Genomic DNA, 21,564 nt, shown 5'->3' on the forward strand with positions numbered 1-21,564 from the left:
TCCGTTGCTGAACAGAACCGTAATATCCTTTCAGCACTACTGATTATAGGCTTCGACGATCTAGTGGTGTTTCCCTTATCAACAGCATGTATGAATGCGCTGAAAAGAAAAAACACCATGATTGCTAAAGCTAGATCAGTTGCGAATAGGTAACAGTCATTGGCCACCAACGGCGCCCGCCATGTCAGTTTGTAGACCTCGATTTTAAGGGACGGGAATGTTAGTTAGCGCAGGTTGCTACTAGGGCAGCTGATTTACTCTGTGCTTACACCCCACGAGCGCCAGGAACCTGAAAACTTGTTAGTAGGATAGGGTGTTTGGTCAGGATTCATCATAGAAGATGATGATGCGACCCAAAATCATAGTGTTTGTTTAACGGTATTTTGTATTATTCTCAAGGCAAGCAATCGGATGCTGCGGATGAGACATTTCCCGTTTATCTGTTGTTAAATTTTAAATGAAATGGTTTAGTCTTAGACAGCCGGCTGTGGAAAGATAGAACCAAAATCATTTGAAATTAATGAATGAAGGATTGAACAGTGCAATTTTTAACTTGAGATGATTTTACGAGTTTTAAATGATTGATGTTTAGTGAGGTACTGGTTAACGTTGCGAACGACAAGTTACAATGTTTATCGAACTGAAATGGTATGATAGGGTTTTGTTGTTGTTGCACACCGACAACGGACGCAAAAAATTTTGCGACCCAACGAAAAGGCATCGCAAATCGAACTGGCTAGCTGTCATCGGAACAGTCAAAGCCAGCCGCACCTTCACACGCACGCGAAAGGAAGAACGAAAAACACACTGCGACGGACGCGAAAAATTTTGCGACCCGACGAAAAGGCATCGCAAATCGAACTCACTTGAAGATTCTGAAAAATAACAAGATTGAAAATGAGGATTGAATTTTTCAATCTTGTTATTTTTATTTTACCATCTATTACTGGGCAACCAAGGGCACATTTTGGTCCCTGTTATTTGCCCAAGTAATACAAAAATTTGGTATTCTCGTGTTATTTACCCCTGCCCGGGAACATTGAATCCATGCAAAATTTTGAAATTTGAAGTGGTGCACCAGTGCTCTACGAGGAAGATAAGGAACTTTTGTACCTGTACCGGCACAAACCAAATCTTTACAAAAACAAAATTTCATACCAAATATTCATGCATAACCCGAACAGACGGTAATACCTGAATTCATGCCATATCAATAACAAATACTGTTAAAATAACAGAATGTGTTATGGAATCTTCTTGAAAAATCCATTTTGCATAATGCATAGCATAGCATAGCATTGGTGTCTACCCGTAGCTGCTACTTCGTTATTGACCAGGACCCCCAAACATTGCTCCGTGGACCACAGATGAAAAGTAGGAACCAATCATCACCCCTTCGCAATTTTCAAAGGTCCCTATCGTGCTGATCAATACCGACGCCGGCCACGACCAGTGGTAAGACACGGGAAAGTGGATGGGAATGTTAGCCGATACTTGAGTGATGGGACCGCCAAATCGACTGCGTCTCCGACAAAGTATCACATGAGTTTTGAGGGGTTAGTAAGATGGGTATGAGGTCAGGATTCACTGTGGTAGGTGATGCGACCATGAGCAATTTGTTTATCGGTTGAAATTTTAAAAATCTTAGGCAGCCGGCTGCGGAAAGATACCTATCTAGGGATTTAAATATAGTATTAATTCGACCGCGATTCTCCGGAAATTCTCCGTCGGCGTGCCTTCCGATCAACGGTGATGTAGGAAGGGCTTCATTCATTAAAATTATTTTATATCATAAGCCTTAAAACATATCCGTCGACGTGCCTTCCGATCCTCGATGATATGGAAAGGACTTAATCCAGCAATACGACTTGCTTGTCTCAAAAAACAAAAATCGGATCGTTTCTATCGAAAACTATATAAAGAGAACAAAAATAAAATTCATCGGCCAACGAACGCGCGAACAAAAAATAAATGAAAAAAGAAGAAGAAGAAATCCAATCACCCCATGTACACAAATAGCGACACAAAAGAGACGGAAAAAAACGAAAAAAAAAAACAGGACTGCGCGTCCACACAGGCACCGCACTACTGATGCCATTATTTAATTATAATGACCAATCACCACATGCACTCGAACAGCGACACAAAAGAAACGGAAAATAACACGAAAAAACCGAGGGGTAAATTTTTTTTTAATAGAGACTTTAAACTCAAAACAATCAGGAATGCATTTTTCAGTATTGTTTAACATATCTATATATATATAAAATTTTGACGGTTTTGTTTGAACGCGAATCAGTTCAATACGGAGCGTCGGATCGAGGTGTTTGTTGTTTTGGGTTCGTAAAAGCCCAAGGAAGGTTCTTACGCTAACCACTTGACACTCTGGAGCCGATTCCGGAGCATCGGCAATTTGTATGGAGAAAGTTACGTATAATCATATTTTGATCACAGGAGGCTGAATAAGCCAAAAATCAAAAAACGTCAACAAACGAAAAATGACAAGACGAAGTTTGTCGGGGTAAGCTAGTTTAGCTCGTTGGCAAATATTTTGATTTTTTTTAAATTAAATTTCCATGGTACGTCGGTACATAGATACTTTGGAGACTTATGATTGCAAAACAAATGAACAAGCGCATAATGCATTTAAAACACTTTTTTTCACTAAAATGTTGAAACCGTGGCTTGACAATTATTTGTTTTTACTTTTTTTTTAATTCAATTCAATTTAAAGAGAAGAGTGTAGTCAGTATTGAAGATGTTTCTATATAAACCAATAAAAAAACAAACTTACTCGTTCAGTCAATTGGAATTGGTCATCACACGGAGAAAAAAGAGTTCCCAAAATCGTGAACAAGCGTTCATGAAATTCAGAACCACGAACAAAGTGTTCAAATTCTAGGTACGATTCTGAAAAACGTACCATGAAATTTGAACACTTTGTTCGTGGTTCCCAATTTCACGAACGCTTGTTCACGATTTTGAGAACACTTTTTTCTCCGTGCACCAAATTAAATACACAAAGGAATTTTACAAAAAAAAAAAAAACATCAGTATTTATTAGTTTTTGCAAGATTCTCTTTCCTCGCTAACCATGTACACTTGGGGAGTTTCTGTTCAATGTTTTCTCCAAAAGTTGTTTCTCCTTCTTTAGCTTAGATTCGTCTGCTTTTATATTTTTCAGCACTGCTTCGAGTCCTTCATTTTCACTCTGTGAGGTGAACTTCTCCGAATTCTTACTTTCCATGCGAGCATTAGTGGCTTCAACTTCTTTTGTCCGACGTGCTAACAGATTTTCGCTGTTACTTTTTCTATCCTGGGTGTACTTTACTACTTTCTCGAGCGTCTTGGAAGGACTGATGAGGCCTTCTTTGGGTATTCCGTAATTTCCACTATATTTTTCAACTAACTGTTTAATGTTTTGATTCGCTGTCTGAAGTTTATGTTGCCTTGTTGTGTTACTTATGATTTCCTGTTCGATATGTGTAATTTGACTTTTCACGCCCTCCAGTTCATTGAGAATTTCTCTTGTAGAACTGTCCAGTTCAGCAATTTTGTTATGCATCGTTTGGACGTTAGGTTTATTTACTCCAATCTTTGGTTTTGTTGGTTTACATTTTTCTTGATCTTTTTTGTTTACATTTTCATGAACATAAATTTCTTGAATCATCTCTTTTAGGCGATCATTAAAAGCACGCTTGTAGTCCTTGCAGCAAATCCCATTTTGTGATCTAGCTTGAGAATTGACGCAGATTTCATTTTTATCGAAAATTATTTCTCTCTTTTCTTGCATAATTTGCGTAATTTTCTCACAACTCCACTCATTGTTGCTTAGTTGTACGTAATTGAGACTCTTCATCATTTCACCAAATTTAAATTCAATAAAATTGTTGTTATTCAACTTGAGGGTTTTCATTTGATCAAATTTGTTAGTGGGCCCAAAGCTAAGCTGATTATATGATAAATCTAAAATTTGTAGAGGATGTGCCACCTTTGCTGGAAAATTTATTTCAAATAATTGATTGTGTGCAACATTTAAATTGCTTAATTCAGGCATAGATTCAATCAAATCAATGCTTTGGAGTTTGTTATGTGACAAATTTAAAATTTTCATGCTTCTACAGTTGCGCAATGCTGATATGTCTGTAATTTGGTTGTTTGATAAGTATAAATTTTGAAGTGAACAGATATTGGCATTGATGTTACTAATAGAATTATTTCGAGCATCCAATTTTTGAACTTGTCCTGGAATGTAAAGGCTTTCAAGATTGTTAAAGCTTACAGATATGAAAGACAGATTTGGCTTATCATTGAGTTGGTTCAAATTAAAGTGTCTAAGTAGGTTGAAAGATGCATCTAAACTATTCAGTTTGGGATTGCCCCTAAACTGGTTGTCAGATATTTCTTGAAGATCATTATTTGACAAATTTAGCTCTTCAAGATTATCAATGTTTTGGAAGCCTGGCAGCTCTGAAATGTGGTTATGATTCATCAAGAGCCGTTCAAGTTCTCTGTTTTTTGCAAAAGCATCTTTATTAAAATGAGTAATTCTGTTATGAGACAGATCCAGGTGAACTAACAAGGGTACTCCTTTAAAGGTTTCTATGTTTGAGATTAAATTTCTTTTAAGGTATAACGTTTTTAACTTTTTGGCATGTTTAAAAGCCTGATATTCAATTTCTTCTATCTGAAGGTCTTCAGCATTCAACAATTCCATCTCCGGAAATGCTTCAAATAATCGTTTTGGCAAAAACTGCAATCTGGAGTTAGTGAAAGTGACTTTCTTTTGAAGATTGTTTTTCCAATCGAGACCAAAAATATTGGGTTCGTTGTGGTTTAGCTGGACGTTTTGCAGTATGCAATCGTAGTTGAGATTTGATTTGGTACAGATGTAGGATGGCTTCTTGGTTGTGGTTCGTCTGAAAGAAATCATAAAAATAAAGAAAAGGTATATTCTTTATTCTGCTATAAAGTTTTTGTTTTTTAATGTTCTTTTAAACGGATAAATATATCAAATTATTTCTTATTAGTAACATTTTCTCACCCAACTGCTGGTATAACGGCTTTAGATTCCCTGTTTGAATGAACATGCTCATCGTAGGCAGTCCTAATGAAATAAAAACATATAATCATATAATTAATCAATTGTTTCATTTCTCAATGATTTATTGAGTCTAACTTGCATAATTAAATTTTGATGTTAGTGAGCTGCATTGTAATATTTAGATTGATCCAAGTATAGTAAAAGCTTTTTTAAATCCGATAGCATAATGGTTTCTATTTCGCTGAATTTTTGGAAAAAAGAAAACTAAATTCAAACATGTATAAAACAATTTATTCGTATTGAGCAAATTGCTTTTAAATGATTGAATTATGTTTTTGTTTCCAGAGAAATCTGTGTGATCGAGAGCAAAATCATATCGCTTTATCAAAGTGGTTTTACCATTGCTTAGTTTTACCACAGACGAACGGACATGACACCAGGAACAAATTTTCTTCAAATTTCCGAAGCATACTATCACTTGCACCATCTACATTCAAGTTGTCGAAGTAGCATCGCGCGATTACGCATGACTTTTCAAAATGTCGTATGCAATAATTAATTAAAACAATCAGCATTAGTATGGTGCCAGAAACAGTTTTTTTTTGCATTAAGTTTGTCTTTATGAGTCTCTGTAATTTATCATGGATACTAAAATTGCCGAAAAATTGATAGAAATGGTTTTTTTTAATATAAATTCATACGACCATTTCAAAAAATGCCGTTGAGTTTGTGTCATCAGCTGGCTTTGTTTACGTTGCGCGAAGATCTTGACATAAGCGATCTCGCTTGCTCAGGTTTTCGCCAAGAAGAAGTAAAAGAAACCCTGCTTCACTTTTTGAAACCCCGTGTCATGTCCGTTCGTTTTTGGTTTTACAGCATTTGTTTGTTGAATGAGCTCAATATCTTCAGCTGTGTTCTATCTTGTGACATAGAGCATTTTGGTCGAAAACGAGTTAATGATGACGTAGTACAATTTTAGTTTCGAAACACTCTTGTGACACGTGCTTTTCAGATTTACTACTAATACTACTAATTTATTGTATCTTTTAACTGGTGTAACCAAATTAGTTGAAACTTGGAGCGTTTGTTAAGCGATAGTATACGAACCGATTGCTTCAAAAATGTTGGCTCTATCATTCATAGTATTGAAAATATTTATCATCAAACTTTTAAAATCGATTTTCTCGAAAAGTACTAAATGGTCGTTGTCACAAGGTATCACACAGCTAACGATATGTCAAATTAACTTTATAAAATAGTGTGAGGCTTTTGACGACTTCTAGGGAAGCGCCCATAAACAAGTTCCTATTGTTACTATGCATTGGGGTCCATACAAGGGCTTCGATCCAACAGTTCATAAAAAAATTGTAATTTTTTTATCTTCAAAAAGCATTGATATTAGAACTCTTTTTTTCAATCTTTGGTTTTGTAAATTTACTTCTTCAATGCGATTATGTCAATGTTTTGAAAAGGGAAATATTTTTTTGTCGTCAACTTCGGCCCTGGATGATGAATATAGAGAATGCGTGACGTGATTTTAGAATGATCCCACTTTGTTTACATCTACAAAGTAGGAGTCTGTTCAAGCACAAGCATGACTTTTTTCTTACTTGTAAATGAGTTTTTTTTTATTATCAGTAGTGTGTGTTTCATTTTGTATAGTTTTTGTCATTTTTGATTGGAAAATTGTGTGTGTTTTAAAGTTTGAAGAGGTTTTTCTTTTTACGGGTGACGAAAAACTGCTGCGAGAGTGTCATTTTGCGATGCCGTGGATAAATTCTCAAGCTGATTTTGAAATCCTGAAGCTTTTCCTGGTTTAGCGAAAAAACATCGCTAATTTTAGCGAAGCTGATTCAACAAACAGAGAAGATTTTCAATAAAACAGTTCTGGATGGATACAACCGCATCGACCATTAACAACTTCCATTCATAATTATAAAAAATGACGATCTCGCCTTCAACTTTCTTAAGATTACTTGACTGCAACTCCAGGTCCTCAAAAGCCACACATTTTTTATTCTTGAAAAAAAAGATTGATAACAATACTCTCTACGTTTAGCTTCGGCCGTGTTTCAAAATATTTGGGGAATTCTGTGTTGTTAGACGGATTAAATATGCGGTCCTATTTCCACCCGATTAACTGATTGTCACTATCTGATCAATTTAAACATGCAAACATGCAGAATAACTATTCTAAACTCACTCTTTCTGGGGCTTTGCAGTAGCTGTATCAGTATCAGTTGAATTGTTTTCTGGGTTCATGGAATCATTTTCAAAGTCTTTATCTGCATTTTGTTCATCAACGCTAGAATGAATATCAACAGTCGGTTTAAACTTTGAAAGGTTTGTTTTGAAAAGATGAAATAATGAAAAACTTAGTTGATAAATACATTTTTACACCAATCTTTATGAAAATCAAATCTATGTGTTAATAATGTAGGCATTCGGTGCCCTCTCCCCGTGCCATACCTTCACACTTAGGAGACCCGGGAGGCGGAGTCTTGTCGCAAAAAGAACGATACACGCCTGTGGATCCGTTGACGAAACCGCAAGGTTTAAGAGGGCCACGTCGATTCCGTTTTATGAAAATCAATAATAATAGGTAAGTTTAAAACAAATGTTTACACTTCGTCTTTGGCCCATTTGCATTGTTTTACTTGAACTGTCAGATTTGCTGCTTTGCCACACGTGGCAACTGTGTCAAAGTCGCATGCATGTTAGGGTGCCCAGCAAAAATGACCCCCTGCTCCACAAGCGGAAAACGGTTTTTGGGTTATTTTTAGCATCTGAGATTAACCCATTGATACCCGAGGCGAAAAAAATGTTTTTCATACAAAATGTCATTTTTTAATCGCTAATAACTTTTCAGGATTGAGTTTTACAGCATTGGTATGTTGTACAAAGTTGTAGAGCATTAAATTTCCAATGAGAATCTCACTTTTGGTAATATTTTGATGGAAGGAGCGCACCGTTCAGACTAGAAGAGAGTCTGTTTGTCTGTGTAAGGAAGAAGTTCGTCGTTCGGTCGGTCCTCGATAATTTGAATTTTAGGCGTGTTTTCAGTGGATTTATCAGTTTCCGTTGTGGGGAAACGATCAAAACTGACATAAAGAAGAGATATTCAATGAAATCTAGTGCAAATTGTAGACAATTTTAAACATTTTAATCAATTTAATGCAATTTTTTCTTCTTACTGTTTGTTTTGCTATAGACGTATCCAGTTTGAAATGGCCGCTAGGTGGCCAATGGTGTTAGAAATGACAGCTTCCATGTATGAATATGGGAGCTCAGGAAAACTCAATTTTTAAGCAATAAAATGATTATTTATGATAAAAGTATTGATTGATTAGGTGCACAAAATGTGTCTAGAATATTATTAAAGTAAAAACTGTTCAAAAAATTTGCAATTGAGATAAGTACACCATTCGATTCAGCAGGAATTTTGGGCACCAAAAATATATAGTTTTCATATGTTAAGTGTTTTATTTTAGAAGAAAATTAACAAAAAGTATGAAAATCGAGACATTTAGTATGGGAGCTGTCAAATCTCTCACCATCAAAAAGTAGCGTTGAGCTTTCGTTGGATTTGTCTATTGTGCTTCGTGTAGCTTTCCTTGGCATATTTCGTTGAAACGTCAGTTTTGCTGCGTGGGCAATTTTGAGCTCTCACGATCATGACACTCACCTTTCTCTCGGAAATATGAGTGCTTGTTTTGATTATGGTAGAGGAAAGTGGGGCAAGTGCTAAGGAAATACTCGTTATAACCCATCAAAAACGTTTAAAAAATCTGTCGGATTCTTTTATAATCATCTTATTCCTGGTCTTGACTGAGACTTTGATAGAACAAGTTTTTAAAAAATCCTGTTTTTATGTAAAAAAATGATTTTAAAAATTTTGATTTCCGTACGTTCTACTCAACTAGTGGGGCAAGACGAACAACCCGTTGGGGCAAGAGGAACAATGCATGAAACAACATGTTAATTTGCTAACAATTGAACTGTTATCACTTAGATACATCAGATTAGAATGTATTTGAAACGTATCTTGCATTTTTAGATTAAATAATAATATTTTACTAAAAATTTGATCGTTTTTACAAAAAAATATAACTTCGATAAAAAAAAGAAAATTTTCATAATAATATTTTGCATGGACATTTTTTTAACAATTGTTTTTCAGTTTTAAAGTACTTTTATGAATTTATTTCTCAATAATATATGTTGCTGCAGCAATTCGTTTTCCATATGGTACACTTGCCCCACCTGAACAAGATTTTTTAAAAGCTCTCAACAAAAATAACCAAAAGTTTAATCATTCTTCATAATATGTGCAAGTCATTGGTAGTGACACTACTGATCTAGGAAAAATAGCATTTTGATAAAATGAGCCTTAAAACGAACCCTAAGCCTTATTTTGTACTTTCCAAATATTATAAGAAAACAAAGGTATTGAAAAAAATTTCATTGAATCTTATGCACAGTGGCGTTTACGTCGTTTTGACGGTTATGGGGTAGTAGAATCAGCTAATTGCATTGCTAGCAACAATCCCTAATACTGGAAATAATCAAAATTGTAAAAATTACGGCAGGGTCGCTGGAAGCAGCGCGAGGGCTGACACCACCTAACACCCGGTACTGAGATAAGCTGTATCAGCATAATCAAGTCTGATACAAACTATACTTTCCCATAATTTCGCTGCCGGCCAGCGGGTATTGGATTGGACCACACACACACAAGGAGCGCACCGTTCAGACCAAACCGTAAGAAAATTGGGTTTCCCATATTTTTTTTCGATTTTTCCCGGATACAAATTTCATCTCCGTGTATCAATGGGTAAATGTTGACCGATTTTGCTCTTATTTGACCCAGAGTCCTAAAATAGTCCAAGAAACAATAGTCAACTTGTGGAGCGAGGTTTTGAGAAAAAGTCTCATAATCTGGGCACCCTAATGCACGTCTAATATTTACAACAGATTTTTCTAATGATTGTTTACACTATGTGTTTTCGTTTTTTTTTCAGAAATTATTTAAGGGCAAACATTGAAACGCCTTTTTCTCGGAATGTTAAACAAGTGCTTTCGACAAGATTGCACGAGCACGATTCAAATGTAAGCATATTTCTCATAGGTTTGACAGGTTAAGGATTCGGTCCCAATTCCAATAAGGTCCATCCAGTTCGCCGATTACCACTGTTCAATCAACTTGTTTTGAGTGAATTCTACTTGCTCTTCATTACTTGATTTTAGATTGAATTACATTCTGTTCTCCTAAACCGATTACTCTTTTGAAATCAAAACTCAGGCAATTCAACTTTTTTAAATCTAGGGAATCCCCTACCTTGGGGATTGAGTTGATTGCTGGTCCGAAACTTCAGCTTGATTTGCTCCTTCTTCAGATTCATTCTGGCTGTTTGAACCATCCTCAGCATTGGCCAACGTTGCCTGTACTAAGATCACACCAACACTAAAACACAGAACCAAACAATCACATAATTAGTTTGTTCTTCGTCTTATTCCACGATAGATCATAATACCACATAAGCAGCAACCACTTGTGACGCATCTTGTAATTTTGTTTTAAACTGTTTCACTGGACGAGACACATCCGAGGATGTGTTCAATCAAACCGCTCGGACCAGACTAAACGATCCTCTGCTTCAATCATGCTTCATGAGCCGGCAAAGCCGGTGCGATAAGGAGGCGACTTCATGGAAAATGGTGTTGAAACATATTTTAAACATTAGGTGGCAAATAACAATAACTTTGTATTTAATTTTAATTGAAACAAATATTTAAATTATTGTACTTTTTTGTTCGCATTCAAAAACACATTTTGTGAACCATTCGAACACTCAACTCGAGGGAATCCCCGGGAAAGATCGCGTGAACTCTGAACGCCGCGACTCTACGTTGAAGAGTGCAAAAAGAAGCCGCTGATCGTAACAGAACAACCAACGAAAGCGCTGCCTCTATCTCTCGAGCTGGGAATTCCCCTCTCGTCAGATTGTTGGTTCGAATTCGTGTTGTTACATTTTGTGTTGATTTTGGCATTAAATAGTTCCTTGTTTTAGCATGATTTCGATTTTTATTATAAAACTTATAATATAAGGGCTTTATTTATTTGAGTGTTGAAATATTTTTTGAAATTTAGTGTTTTAATTGAGCCACTAATAATATGTTATGTTAAAAAATGTAACGGCAATAACTTGTGACTACAATTAAACCTCTTTCACGTGATAAAGTGACATTCCACTTGTCTTACCTGCTCTCTTAGCACATTACTGACGGTCTACCGGAGGTGTATTGATGCTGCAAACCTGTATGGCGTCACGTTGCTTCGTGGACCAACCTCCTTAACCTTCGAATATCCGATCTCAGCTTGAGCATTTTTTGTTGCTGAAATATAAACTTAAAAGTTGTAATAGTTGATAAGAACAGTTTTCGTATCATATTTGTTTTTTTAAATTTAATTTGAAAATCATTATAGGGGAAATATACCCATTTTAAGCTCAATAAGCGGTCGTGTTTGAATGATGCTGGATAATCTGAAGTGTTCCTTGAAATTTTGTTAAACCAAGTACACCAACGAGTAGAGCATTTTCACTTTTATTATGCTTAGTGCGTCCATCCCGGGAATTCCCGGGACAAAAATCCCGGGATTTTTCCAAAACCGGGAATTGCCGAATTCCGGGATTTTTTTTTCATATTTTGTCCCGGGAATTCCCGAAATTCGAAGCAAATCAAATTTTGGTCTAGAAATTCAGATTTGGTTGTGGAAAAAGATCAACAATTGACTACTTAGTAATCCATACGAATTTTAAAGCATTAAAATTTGTATTCGGCATATACTAGCATTAATTTGGCTTTTTGGGGAAAATTGTTAAAATTTTAGTTTACAGAGCCGCTTAATGCTTTGCGGCTTAAGTATTTTCAATGGAAATTTTATTTATAAAAAAAGACTTAGTATTATATTCACGTAAAGTTATGACTTTAAACATAAAAAACTATTATATTAAAAAAATAACTTTTCGTCAAAAACCAGCTTCTGGAGCAAATCAGGACAAAAATAATGAATTAAGATAGCTGTTCTGATTGTTTTGATTAATTTCGGTTACAACAGGAAAAGAACAAAACAATTAGTACTCCGATTTCCAAATTTATAGCTCTAAAATCTCCTGTACCTTTTCAAATATGTTTTAAATATAAAACATAAAATTCAAAACTTATCCAAAGTGTTACATTGCCTGCCATAATTTAATTTCTTGAAGTTGTAGACAGTTTCAATGAAATTGTTTAAGCTTTTGTAGTCATGTTATATAAATAACAGAAATATAAAAAAAATGTGATTCATTTTTAAAATTCCAAAGCACATCAAAGAACTTTTTTTTAATGTGTCTCAAACTATCTAAAACTGCTGTTAACAGTTTTGAGCTTATTCTATGAAAAAGATAACAAATATAATGAAAACATAGATTTTAGGACTGCTACAAAAAATTCCAGGGATCCCGGGAAATTCAGAACTCGGGAAAATTGGACGCTCTAGTAATGCTGTTCCTTTTACAAGCATTAAAAAAAAATATTTCCCAAACGCATTCTAATCAGTCGAGTGCATTGGGCCATGCCCATTTTCCTATTTTAAGCTTAGTTCTTTTTTTCTTCCAGCGCTCTTTTGGATCTGCCAAAATTGATGAAATTTTAAGCAAACACTCACGCAAAGTAGCATTTATAGAGAAAATTTTCAGGCATCAATGGCTCACTCCAACAGGCGCCGTGGTGGTGTTGGTGGCCACCCTTTATTCTTTATTTGCCTTAGCTTCTCGCTCAGTTTTCTTCACCCTTCGATTGGAATGGGTAGGGGAAGGTGGGGCAAGACGACCATATGGGGCAAGAGGAACAATCGCTCGTACGACCGCAATTTTTACAATTTTGATTATTTCCAGTATAAGGGATTGTTGCTAGCAGTGCAATTAGCTGATTCTACTACCACATAACCGCCAAATTGACGTAAACGCCACGGGCCATAAGATTTGATGAAGTTTTTTTTCACAACCTTTGTTTCTTTATAATATTTGGAATGTACAAAATAAGGCTTTGGTTTCGTTTTAAGGCTCATTTTATCAAGCTGCTATTTTTCCCAGATCAATAGTGTCCTAACCAATGATTTGCACCTATTATAAAGTATGATTTAATTTTTGGTTATTTTTGTTGAGAGCTTTTTAAAAATCTTGTTCAGGTGGGGCAAGTGTACCATATGGATTTTTAGTATGGAATAAGTTACAAATTGCTCCAACAACATATTTTATTGGGAAATAAATACATAAAAGATCTAAAAAATTGATAAACGGTTGTAAAAAAATTGTCCATACCAAGTTAAGTGATATTATGGAAATTTACTTTTAATCATCTAAGTAATTTTTTTTTGTAAAAACGATCAAATTTTTAGTAAAATATTATTATTTAATCTAAACATGAAAGAAACGTTTCAAATACATTCTAATCTTATGTTTCAAAGTGATAGCAGTTCAATTATTAGCAAATTAACATGTTGTTTCATGCATCGTTCTTCTTGCCCCAACGGGTTGTTCGTCTTGCCCCACTAGTTGAGTAGAAAGTACGGAAATCAAAAATTTTAAAATCATTCTTTTACATTAAAAAACAGGATTTTTTTAAAATTTGTTCTATCAAAGTCTTAGTCAAGACCTGAAATAAGATGATTATGAAAAAATCCGACAGATGTTTTAACGTTTTTAATGGATTTTAACAAGCATTCCTGAGCTTGTTACACTAGCCCCACTTTCCCCTAGTTAAAATTGAAACGTCAAAAGACTTGGCGGGTTTGTTTTTTTGATGGCGCTTGCTAATTATTAACATGTTTCGGGATTATTTTTTAAGTGAGTGACTAACTAATGTGTAAAAGAACATGTTGCCGGTAGTTGGAAGCAATTTTATATCTTAAGCGCTTTGAAATCGTTAGCGCAAGTGAAAAGATATTGATGGCGGCTTTCGTTAAGCAGTTAACCTCTCTTCTTGCGTGTGGATGTGTGTGCCACCAAAATGATGAGAAATGGTCACGCAAAATAGGAATTATGATCAAAAGTGCATTTAATTTGATCTTTTTGGCCAGTAAATGGCATAAATTTGCGTGCTTACTTGAGGCGGTGCTGTTGCTGGTAAGTTTATATCCAAAATAATATTTTTGGAGCTTTAATCGAGCATTAAACTCTCCATATGATGAAGATATGTGTTTTAGAATTAAAATTATTTCCCCTAGTTTGAGTTATGATAATAACTTAATAGTCATATATTTGATAGAAGTTTAACAATTAAACTAAAAAAATAAGACGAAATAAGGCAGCTGAGAGTTAACACTCACTACAAGGGACCTCTTCAAAGTGAGTATAAATCTTTCATGGGACGTCACTTTACACACGGCGATAATAAATGTTGTCTCGGATGTCGCGAGCCGAACGATGTTCAGCGCGCGAGTGACATCCGTTGTCCTGATGGTATGTCCTTGTCCGGCGGGGGAGGGGGAGGTCCTTGAAGGCTGGATGATGTGAGCAAGATTAATGCTTCCCAGAAGTGGCACCGAATGACACGTGAACGAGCATCGTGTCCGGTGAGGGGATTTTTTTTTGTATGAGCAGGTGAGAAAATTGTTAATTAAGGAGATATTTCATAGCAAAATTAGTAGTTGAAGTATTATTACATTTTTACCAAAACATTTTTGTCAATTTAAATGCGTGAATTTTTTTTTAAATTCCTTTCAAATGATTTATTTAAATCAGAATGCAATCGCCCATCGAAACAAAATACAACGTCATTATCGGTAAAATATCATTATCACAGCGTTTCTTTCTTCCATACGTTACAGTAATTACAATTATGTCATATGCTCGTTAGCTCGTCCCAGCACAGGGTGTTGGTATCCATCGTAACCGTTTTAATGACGGGAGGGAAATTGAATATTGAAAAATCGTTAATTGCCACCATTTGTTGGTCAATGAAATACGCTGTTATTGAAAATTACTTGTTTCAAAAAGTAGTGATTTTAATTGTGTTTATCTAAATTGAACTGTTTTTTGTTTGGTGGACTTAGATTTAAATAATTCAACTATCCGACAATTTATTGCGTTTTTTTTATTTTTCAATCATATTTTCTGGAAAATTGTGGTGTCGTCCATACAACAAGTATTGCTAGCATCAAAAATTATTATTTTTTGTTATTATTGATTGATTCTGCACCATTAGAAAATGAAATGATGAAAAAATGTGTTAGAAGTTGAGGAGAATCATACTCGAAAATTGTTCCTCGTTATATTTTCGCAAATTGATTGTTCCGTCGTTTGCACACTCAAACTTGAGCAGCCATTGCACAGTGGTCAAAGTAAAGTGGAAATGGGATTTTTCGAAAAATTGTGCAATTTTGGAACTTTGGTGGCTTGGAAAGCGTTGTTGCAAATGGAAAGGGGCAACTTTTAGCTTTAAAGGTATTTTAAAAAGTGTATCTTTTCAGCAATATTTTTGGGATTTTATCTCTCGTTTGATAGTTGGATGTCAATTCAAGCAAATTTGTCAAAGACACTATATTTTAACTCGCCATCTCACCTTTTACGACTAATCATATCAAAAGCATCAGAAATTCTCAAAACTTAGTATTTAGCATAGCATTTTAGGGTTAAGTTTTATAGAAAAGTTATGCTGGGAGAATTTTCAGAGCTCTGAAAAACGAGCATGACGATTGTGAAAAAACAATTTTAAACTAATTGGTAAAACAAAACATTTCAAGTAAAAATTAATTTAAAAAAAGCTTTAGTCTATTTGGTTTCATAGGAAAGATTGAACACTATAAACGCCAAAAAAAAAATCTCGGATTGTTTTTCTTTAAATTTGAGACATTTAAGAAAAGGGTGGGGAGACTTTGTGCTTTTTGTATCAAGCATCATTCTCAATTTATCACAAAACTATAAACTTTTAGCATGAGTTGAAAACTAAACCGACCAGTGACTGTAAAAATGCAGGGGTTGTGTCTTCATAATAGTAGTTTATGCAACAAGTTGCAAAAAGAGGATTTTTTCAGCACGAGTCGTACAAAAACACGACGAGTGATGAAAAATCAAGTTTTGCAACGAGTTCCATGCAACATTTTTTGCAATTCCGAAAAACACCCTTTGGACAGAATTATAGGACAAATGTCCATGCATTGAGTCGATGAATCGTTCAAATCAATTTTTTTTGAAAAGTATAACTTTTCCTAACAAGTGCTGAAAAGTTCAACTTTTCAGCATCCATTTCTGTGCTGAAAAGTAGAACTTTTCTTCATTTGTTTTGAAAAGGGTTACTATTCGATTCTGTTATTTTTGGTACAGAAGAGCAGGCTGTTTCGTCGTTCAAGAATGACAGGAAAAGTAAGTAGTTTCACGACGAAATTGCAAAAAGGTACTTTTTGTAACAATTGATTTGATAAATAGAAGGACAATACATTTTGCATCATGTGAACAATTCCTAGCTCAAATCAGGCATGATTCTGGTTCGTTTTACTCGACCCTCTCCGATTTCAATGTAACTTTGTAGACATGTTATCGTAGGGTTTTATAAGCCATATTTGTGTATATGGAGAGAATTGTTCTCGAAAATGACATACGCCCTTCTCAATTATTTAAACATTTTTTGTATTTTGCAATTTAAAAATTACTGTATCTCGAAGGCGTTGCATCGTATCAAAAAGTGGTCAAAGACCAACTAATAGGAAATTGGACGGTCTTTAAAAAAATACACTGAAAGAAAAGTACTCGCCATTTCTACGATTTTTTATTAAGTTTAATTTTTTTTTCGACGAACAAACTTGTGTGAAATTGGACGAACTTACCGGTAAAGATAGTTACGAGACTGAAAAAACAATTCTGTCATATAGAAAAGGTCAAATAATTGCCGAAACCCATTTCGCCTTCCTCACTGAGGTAAGGCATATAATTCTGATCTAAAATTGAACTTTTTATTTAAAGCTCGAAAACCCACCTTGATGTATACATATCGACTCAGAATCGAAAACTGAACAAATGTCTGTATGTGTGTGTGTGTGTATGTGATCATAAATGTCACTCAGTTTTCTTTTCTGTTTGAAGTTTCCATGAGTAGTTCAAAAGTTATGTATAAAAATGTATTTTCGCATATTTTCGGAAGTTAAATAAATGGCAGTAAACTAAACCAAACATCATCATGTTATACATCGTTAGTTAGGTAATTGAACCTTTCCAACGAGTCCAAAACATAGATAATCTGGCAACCCTGTCTCGAGTTATAACCACTTAAATGATATTTATGTACTTTTTTGTAGCCGGATCTCACTTAAATGTATGTAAACAATATCCGGATCCATCATCCGACCGTTGGTAAGGTAATCGAAAGACCTTTCTAACGAGTTTAAAACATTGAAGATCTGGCAACCCTGTCTCAAGATATGACCACTTATGATGGCACTTATGAGCCTTTGAGTGATATGTGTGTTTTTTGTATTCCGGAACTTAACGAAATTAGACGAAATTTGCGTCCAAACCCTTCATATCACATATCACCCATTGTTGGAAAAGAGTGAGGAAGGCACCATCCACATAGGTGGATTAAGTTAGTTTTTATTTTTTAAAACCGCTGTATCTTAACAAGGATTGGACTAAGGACAATGGTCAATATGGAGACTTTGATGTAAAATTGCCTGGAAAATCGATTCTCATCATTGGTTTTTTATTACGTATATACCAATAAAAAAAACAATTTTTATTTAATGATTTTTAAATTGTTATAAGGAGAGATATCCTGCATTTTTCGTGAGTCTCTTTGTAACATCTTAGGCTATTTTTTAATGAAATTTGAACAAGAAAAATCGTGACATCATTTTAAAATACAACTTTCAAACTTAAAAGACGAACTTTTTGACTATGCACTTTTCGATACGATGCTACATAAATAAATTTTCAAATTACAAAATACAAGCATATTAAATTAACATACCCCCTAAAGCCCAGGGCAGTTTGCGTAAAAATGGGTAATGGTTAAATTTTGGTACAAAAAGAAAATACTTTCCTTTTACCCACAATAATCGAATCTGTGCAAAAAGTTGAATTTGAAGTGGTGCACCAGAGCACCACCAGGAAGATGAGCAATTTTTTGAAAACACAAAAACTCGTTTTCTTCAAATCTATTGGTACAGTTGTTTGAAAATGCTTCGAAATGTGTTTGAAACCACGTTTTCTTCCGTATAAAATCATGTTTTGGAAGTATGAAATAAAATTCTAAAAATTTCTGCATTTTCAGATTTCTTTGATTTTTAATACTCACAAATTGCTCACAAACAACAATTTTCTTTAAAATTAAGGAAAATAATTAAACCATTAGTTCAATAAGAATGTTTTGCCTTTTTTGATTAGTCATAACGTTCATATACTTTGTTTTGATAAACAAAAATGAAAATATTGTATTCGAAAAGATCGGAAAATTTTACGAATGTTTCATGTTTTAACATTGTAAATCGGATTTATAGTATCTGAGATATCAGAGGGAGCCACAGCCGTGCGAGTAAGGCGGTTGCTTTACAACGCAAATTCCTGCTTGTGAAAAAACTCGGGTTCAAATCCTTGGCTCCCCGGCCCAACCTTCCAAGCGTTTTTCGAGTGCAAATAATCGCCTAGCATTTATCACCCGGTGCAAAGGTTGTGCTCAGAACCTAGCAGTGCTGTGTAAGAAGCTTGGCCGCGCGCTGAGAAGAGCTTATATAGAAATACAATACTGCTCTGGTTCTAGCGATGCACAATATAAAGAAGAACGCATGGAAGGTGGTCTACAAGAGTTAAGGTAAGAACAAGATTGTCCGTCAAGCCTGAACGCAAACGCAAAATTTTGCGCCTGTCATCATAGCCTGCCAGTCATCGACCATTGAACAAAGCAACCCCTGCAGATTGTTCGACTGACAGTTGATGGAAAAATCGAACTGGCACAGCGTTCTGCGTTCACCACTGCGTCGAACGGACTATCTTGTTCTTAGCTTTACGGCTTTTCGGCTGGTCGACACACGCGTTCACCCAATACAACGGTGTTTGCGTGCGAAGTCAACAGAAAGGCCCAACAACAGTAAATTGGGCAATCCTACAATAGACCTATAATCAGGTTTCAGTGGTAGATTACTCAGACAGAAAAAAAAATCTGAGATATCGACATTAGAAAGTGGTGGGTTGTTTGGGTAAGACTTAGAAAACATCAATTTAACTGTTTTTTAACCTTTGCATGGCAATATCTCAGCAACTATGGATCGTATCAACATAGTTCAATCAAGCAAAATATAGAGAATTTTCTCAGCTTTTCAAAATTATTTTTTTCAAAAGTGGGCAAACATGTGCACTTATTTTAAAATATGGAAAACTGCGACAATTTTCAAAAAAGTTACCTAAAAAGGGTTGTAACTTGAAAACGGTGCACTTTATCAAAAATTCACTAATGTACTTTTTGATTGCAAATTTGATTTTACATCGAAAAATGCAGTTGAAAAATTTCTGCGACCAATATTCGATTTTTAGAAAAAAATCTGTATTAATTCAAAAAATCATAACTCGGTCAAAGATTTTTTGCCCATTCTGTAAATTTCTGAAAAGTTGGCATTTGATGTCCTCTTAAACATACCAACAAATAAAAAAAAATAAAAATATTGTTTTTTTGCAAATCAAGTTTTAGTGACAAAAAGCTAAATTAAAAATCACCAATTTTTTACCGTGTATCATTTTTTTTCAGTGTGGTCCATATCCATACCTACAACTTTGCCGAAGACACCAAATCGATCAGAAAATTCCATCAAAAGTTACAGAATTTTGAATTTTCACATTTCATTTTTGTATGGACAGCTGCCAAATTTGTATGGAAAATTATATGGACAAATTAATGATGCAAAGTGGCTTCTTTGGGCATACCGAAGGCACCAAAAAAGTTTCAGCCGGATAAAAAATACAAAAAAGGTCGAATAACCGAAATCTCAGAGAATTGCTCAATTATCTTTTTTCAAGCGAGCAAAATAAAAATATCCAAAATATAAGCCATCTTGTTTGTAATCATAGTAGCCCATTTGTATGCTAAAAGGCTAAAAATGCTTATATTCAAAGAATTTTGAAAATTCTTCAAAAAAAAAAAATTCTGAAATGCAAATATTTCTTTGCGTGAACATAAATTGAATATTAAAAAATGCTAATTGATCTCCGTGAAATTTCCTTTAAGCTGAATGCATTAGTTTTGGCTGCAATTTTTTTGCCTTGTTTCGGGGAGCGATTTTTGAAATTTTTTAGCCAAAAAATACATATTTTTCTCCCTGAAATGCCCTGCTATGTCCTAACACAAGTTTTTATGGACTATGTTTGTACAGGAATTTATTCAGGAGACATTAAACTATAACTTGAAGCCCAAGGTGACCAAATTTGAATGACTTTAGCATGATTGTTAAGCGAGTTTCTGAAAAATACTCGAAAAATGCACAATTTTCATTCAAGTTCCGCGCGCGAGATGTAAACCATTTTTGGGAATTTTTTGTTGCATGAAAACATTGTTTCTGACATCCTAATCAATCTTTCTGGAGGCACCAAAGATTTGATAACTTTTCATTTATTAGGGATGTCCTACTCCCCACTCGCATCTGTATTCTCAGTGAAAAATGTTTAATTTGGAAGGTTGGAAATTTGTTGACTAAATATTCTCTCTATGTTTGTATATTTTTTCTAAAATATTTGTAAAAAAGACAAATTCTGCTGAAACTAGTTAATTTTTTTTAAATTTTGATGGAAAATAACACATTTGATTTGATCAGAAATCTTTCATAAAAGATTTGTAACCAAAGAAACGGGTAATTTAACATCTGGAACTAGCGATATTTTCATCAGTGCTTGTTGAATTTCTGAAAAATTATACAAACCAGTAAGTTTTCAACCCTCAAAAATCAAACTTTTTTACTGTGTTGAAAATGCCTGATATTCAAGAGAAAAGTACCACCCTAATAAAAATCCTAGAAATCAAGCAACGATCAATGAAGTCTACGTATCGCTAGTTGAATTTGACTCAGCCAGCAGAGTTAAGGGGTAATTCTCTACCAACTCACACGAAATCGGGAAAAGTTGCCCCGACCCCTCTTCGATTTGCGTGAAACTTTGTCCTAAGGGGTAACTTTTGTCCCTGATCACGAATCCGAGGTTCGTTTTTTGATATCTCGTGATGGAGGGGCGGTACGACCCCTTCCATTTTTGAACATGCGAAAAAAGAGGTGTTTTTCAATAATTTGCAGCCTGAAACGGTGATGAGATAGAAATTTGGTGTCAAAGGGACTTTTATGTAAAATTAGACGCCCGATTTGATGGCGTACTCAGAATTCCGAAAAAACATATTTTTCATCAAAAAAAACCGTAAAAAAGTTTTAAAAATTCTCCCATTTTCCGTTACTCGACTGTAAAAAATTTTGTAACATGTCATTTTATGGGAAATTTAATGTACTTTTC

General features: G+C 34.7%; 1 protein-coding gene across 4 annotated transcripts; it reads right to left on the reverse strand.

Moving 5' to 3' along the window:
* Positions 1-3,039: 3,039 nt before the first annotated feature.
* On the reverse strand, positions 3,040-10,891 carry LOC120423519 (connectin-like). 4 transcript variants are annotated; one of them, XM_039587362.2, is made up of 5 exons: positions 10,579-10,888; positions 10,383-10,508; positions 7,248-7,349; positions 5,045-5,107; positions 3,040-4,919 (listed from the first exon to the last, which is right to left on the reverse strand). In XM_039587362.2, the coding sequence occupies exons 1-5, from the start codon at positions 10,605-10,607 to the stop codon at positions 3,089-3,091; spliced, it is 2,151 nt and encodes a 716-aa protein (XP_039443296.1). In that variant the 5' UTR covers positions 10,608-10,888; the 3' UTR covers positions 3,040-3,088. The 4 variants fall into 4 exon arrangements, with proteins under 4 accessions (XP_039443296.1, XP_039443298.1, XP_039443299.1 ...); XM_039587364.2 differs by lacking the exon at positions 5,045-5,107 and having other exon boundaries at positions 10,579-10,891; XM_039587365.2 differs by lacking the exon at positions 7,248-7,349 and having other exon boundaries at positions 10,579-10,889.
* Positions 10,892-21,564: the final 10,673 nt, after the last annotated feature.

This window comes from Culex pipiens, chromosome 3, assembly GCF_016801865.2.
Source record: "Culex pipiens pallens isolate TS chromosome 3, TS_CPP_V2, whole genome shotgun sequence".
Classification (NCBI taxonomy): Eukaryota; Metazoa; Arthropoda; class Insecta; order Diptera; family Culicidae; genus Culex; species Culex pipiens.

Bases quoted from the DNA above. Each gene is read 5' to 3' on its own strand.
- LOC120423519 (XM_039587362.2), bottom strand. From the start codon at position 10,607: ATGCGTCACAAGTGGTTGCTGCTTATGTG. The intron at 10,509-10,578 runs GTATTATGATCT...TCTGTGTTTTAG, and splicing joins AAGTGGTTGCTGCTTATGTG to TGTTGGTGTGATCTTAGTAC. The intron at 4,920-5,044 runs GTGAGAAAATGT...GATTTCTTTCAG, and splicing joins GCCGTTATACCAGCAGTTGG to ACGAACCACAACCAAGAAGC.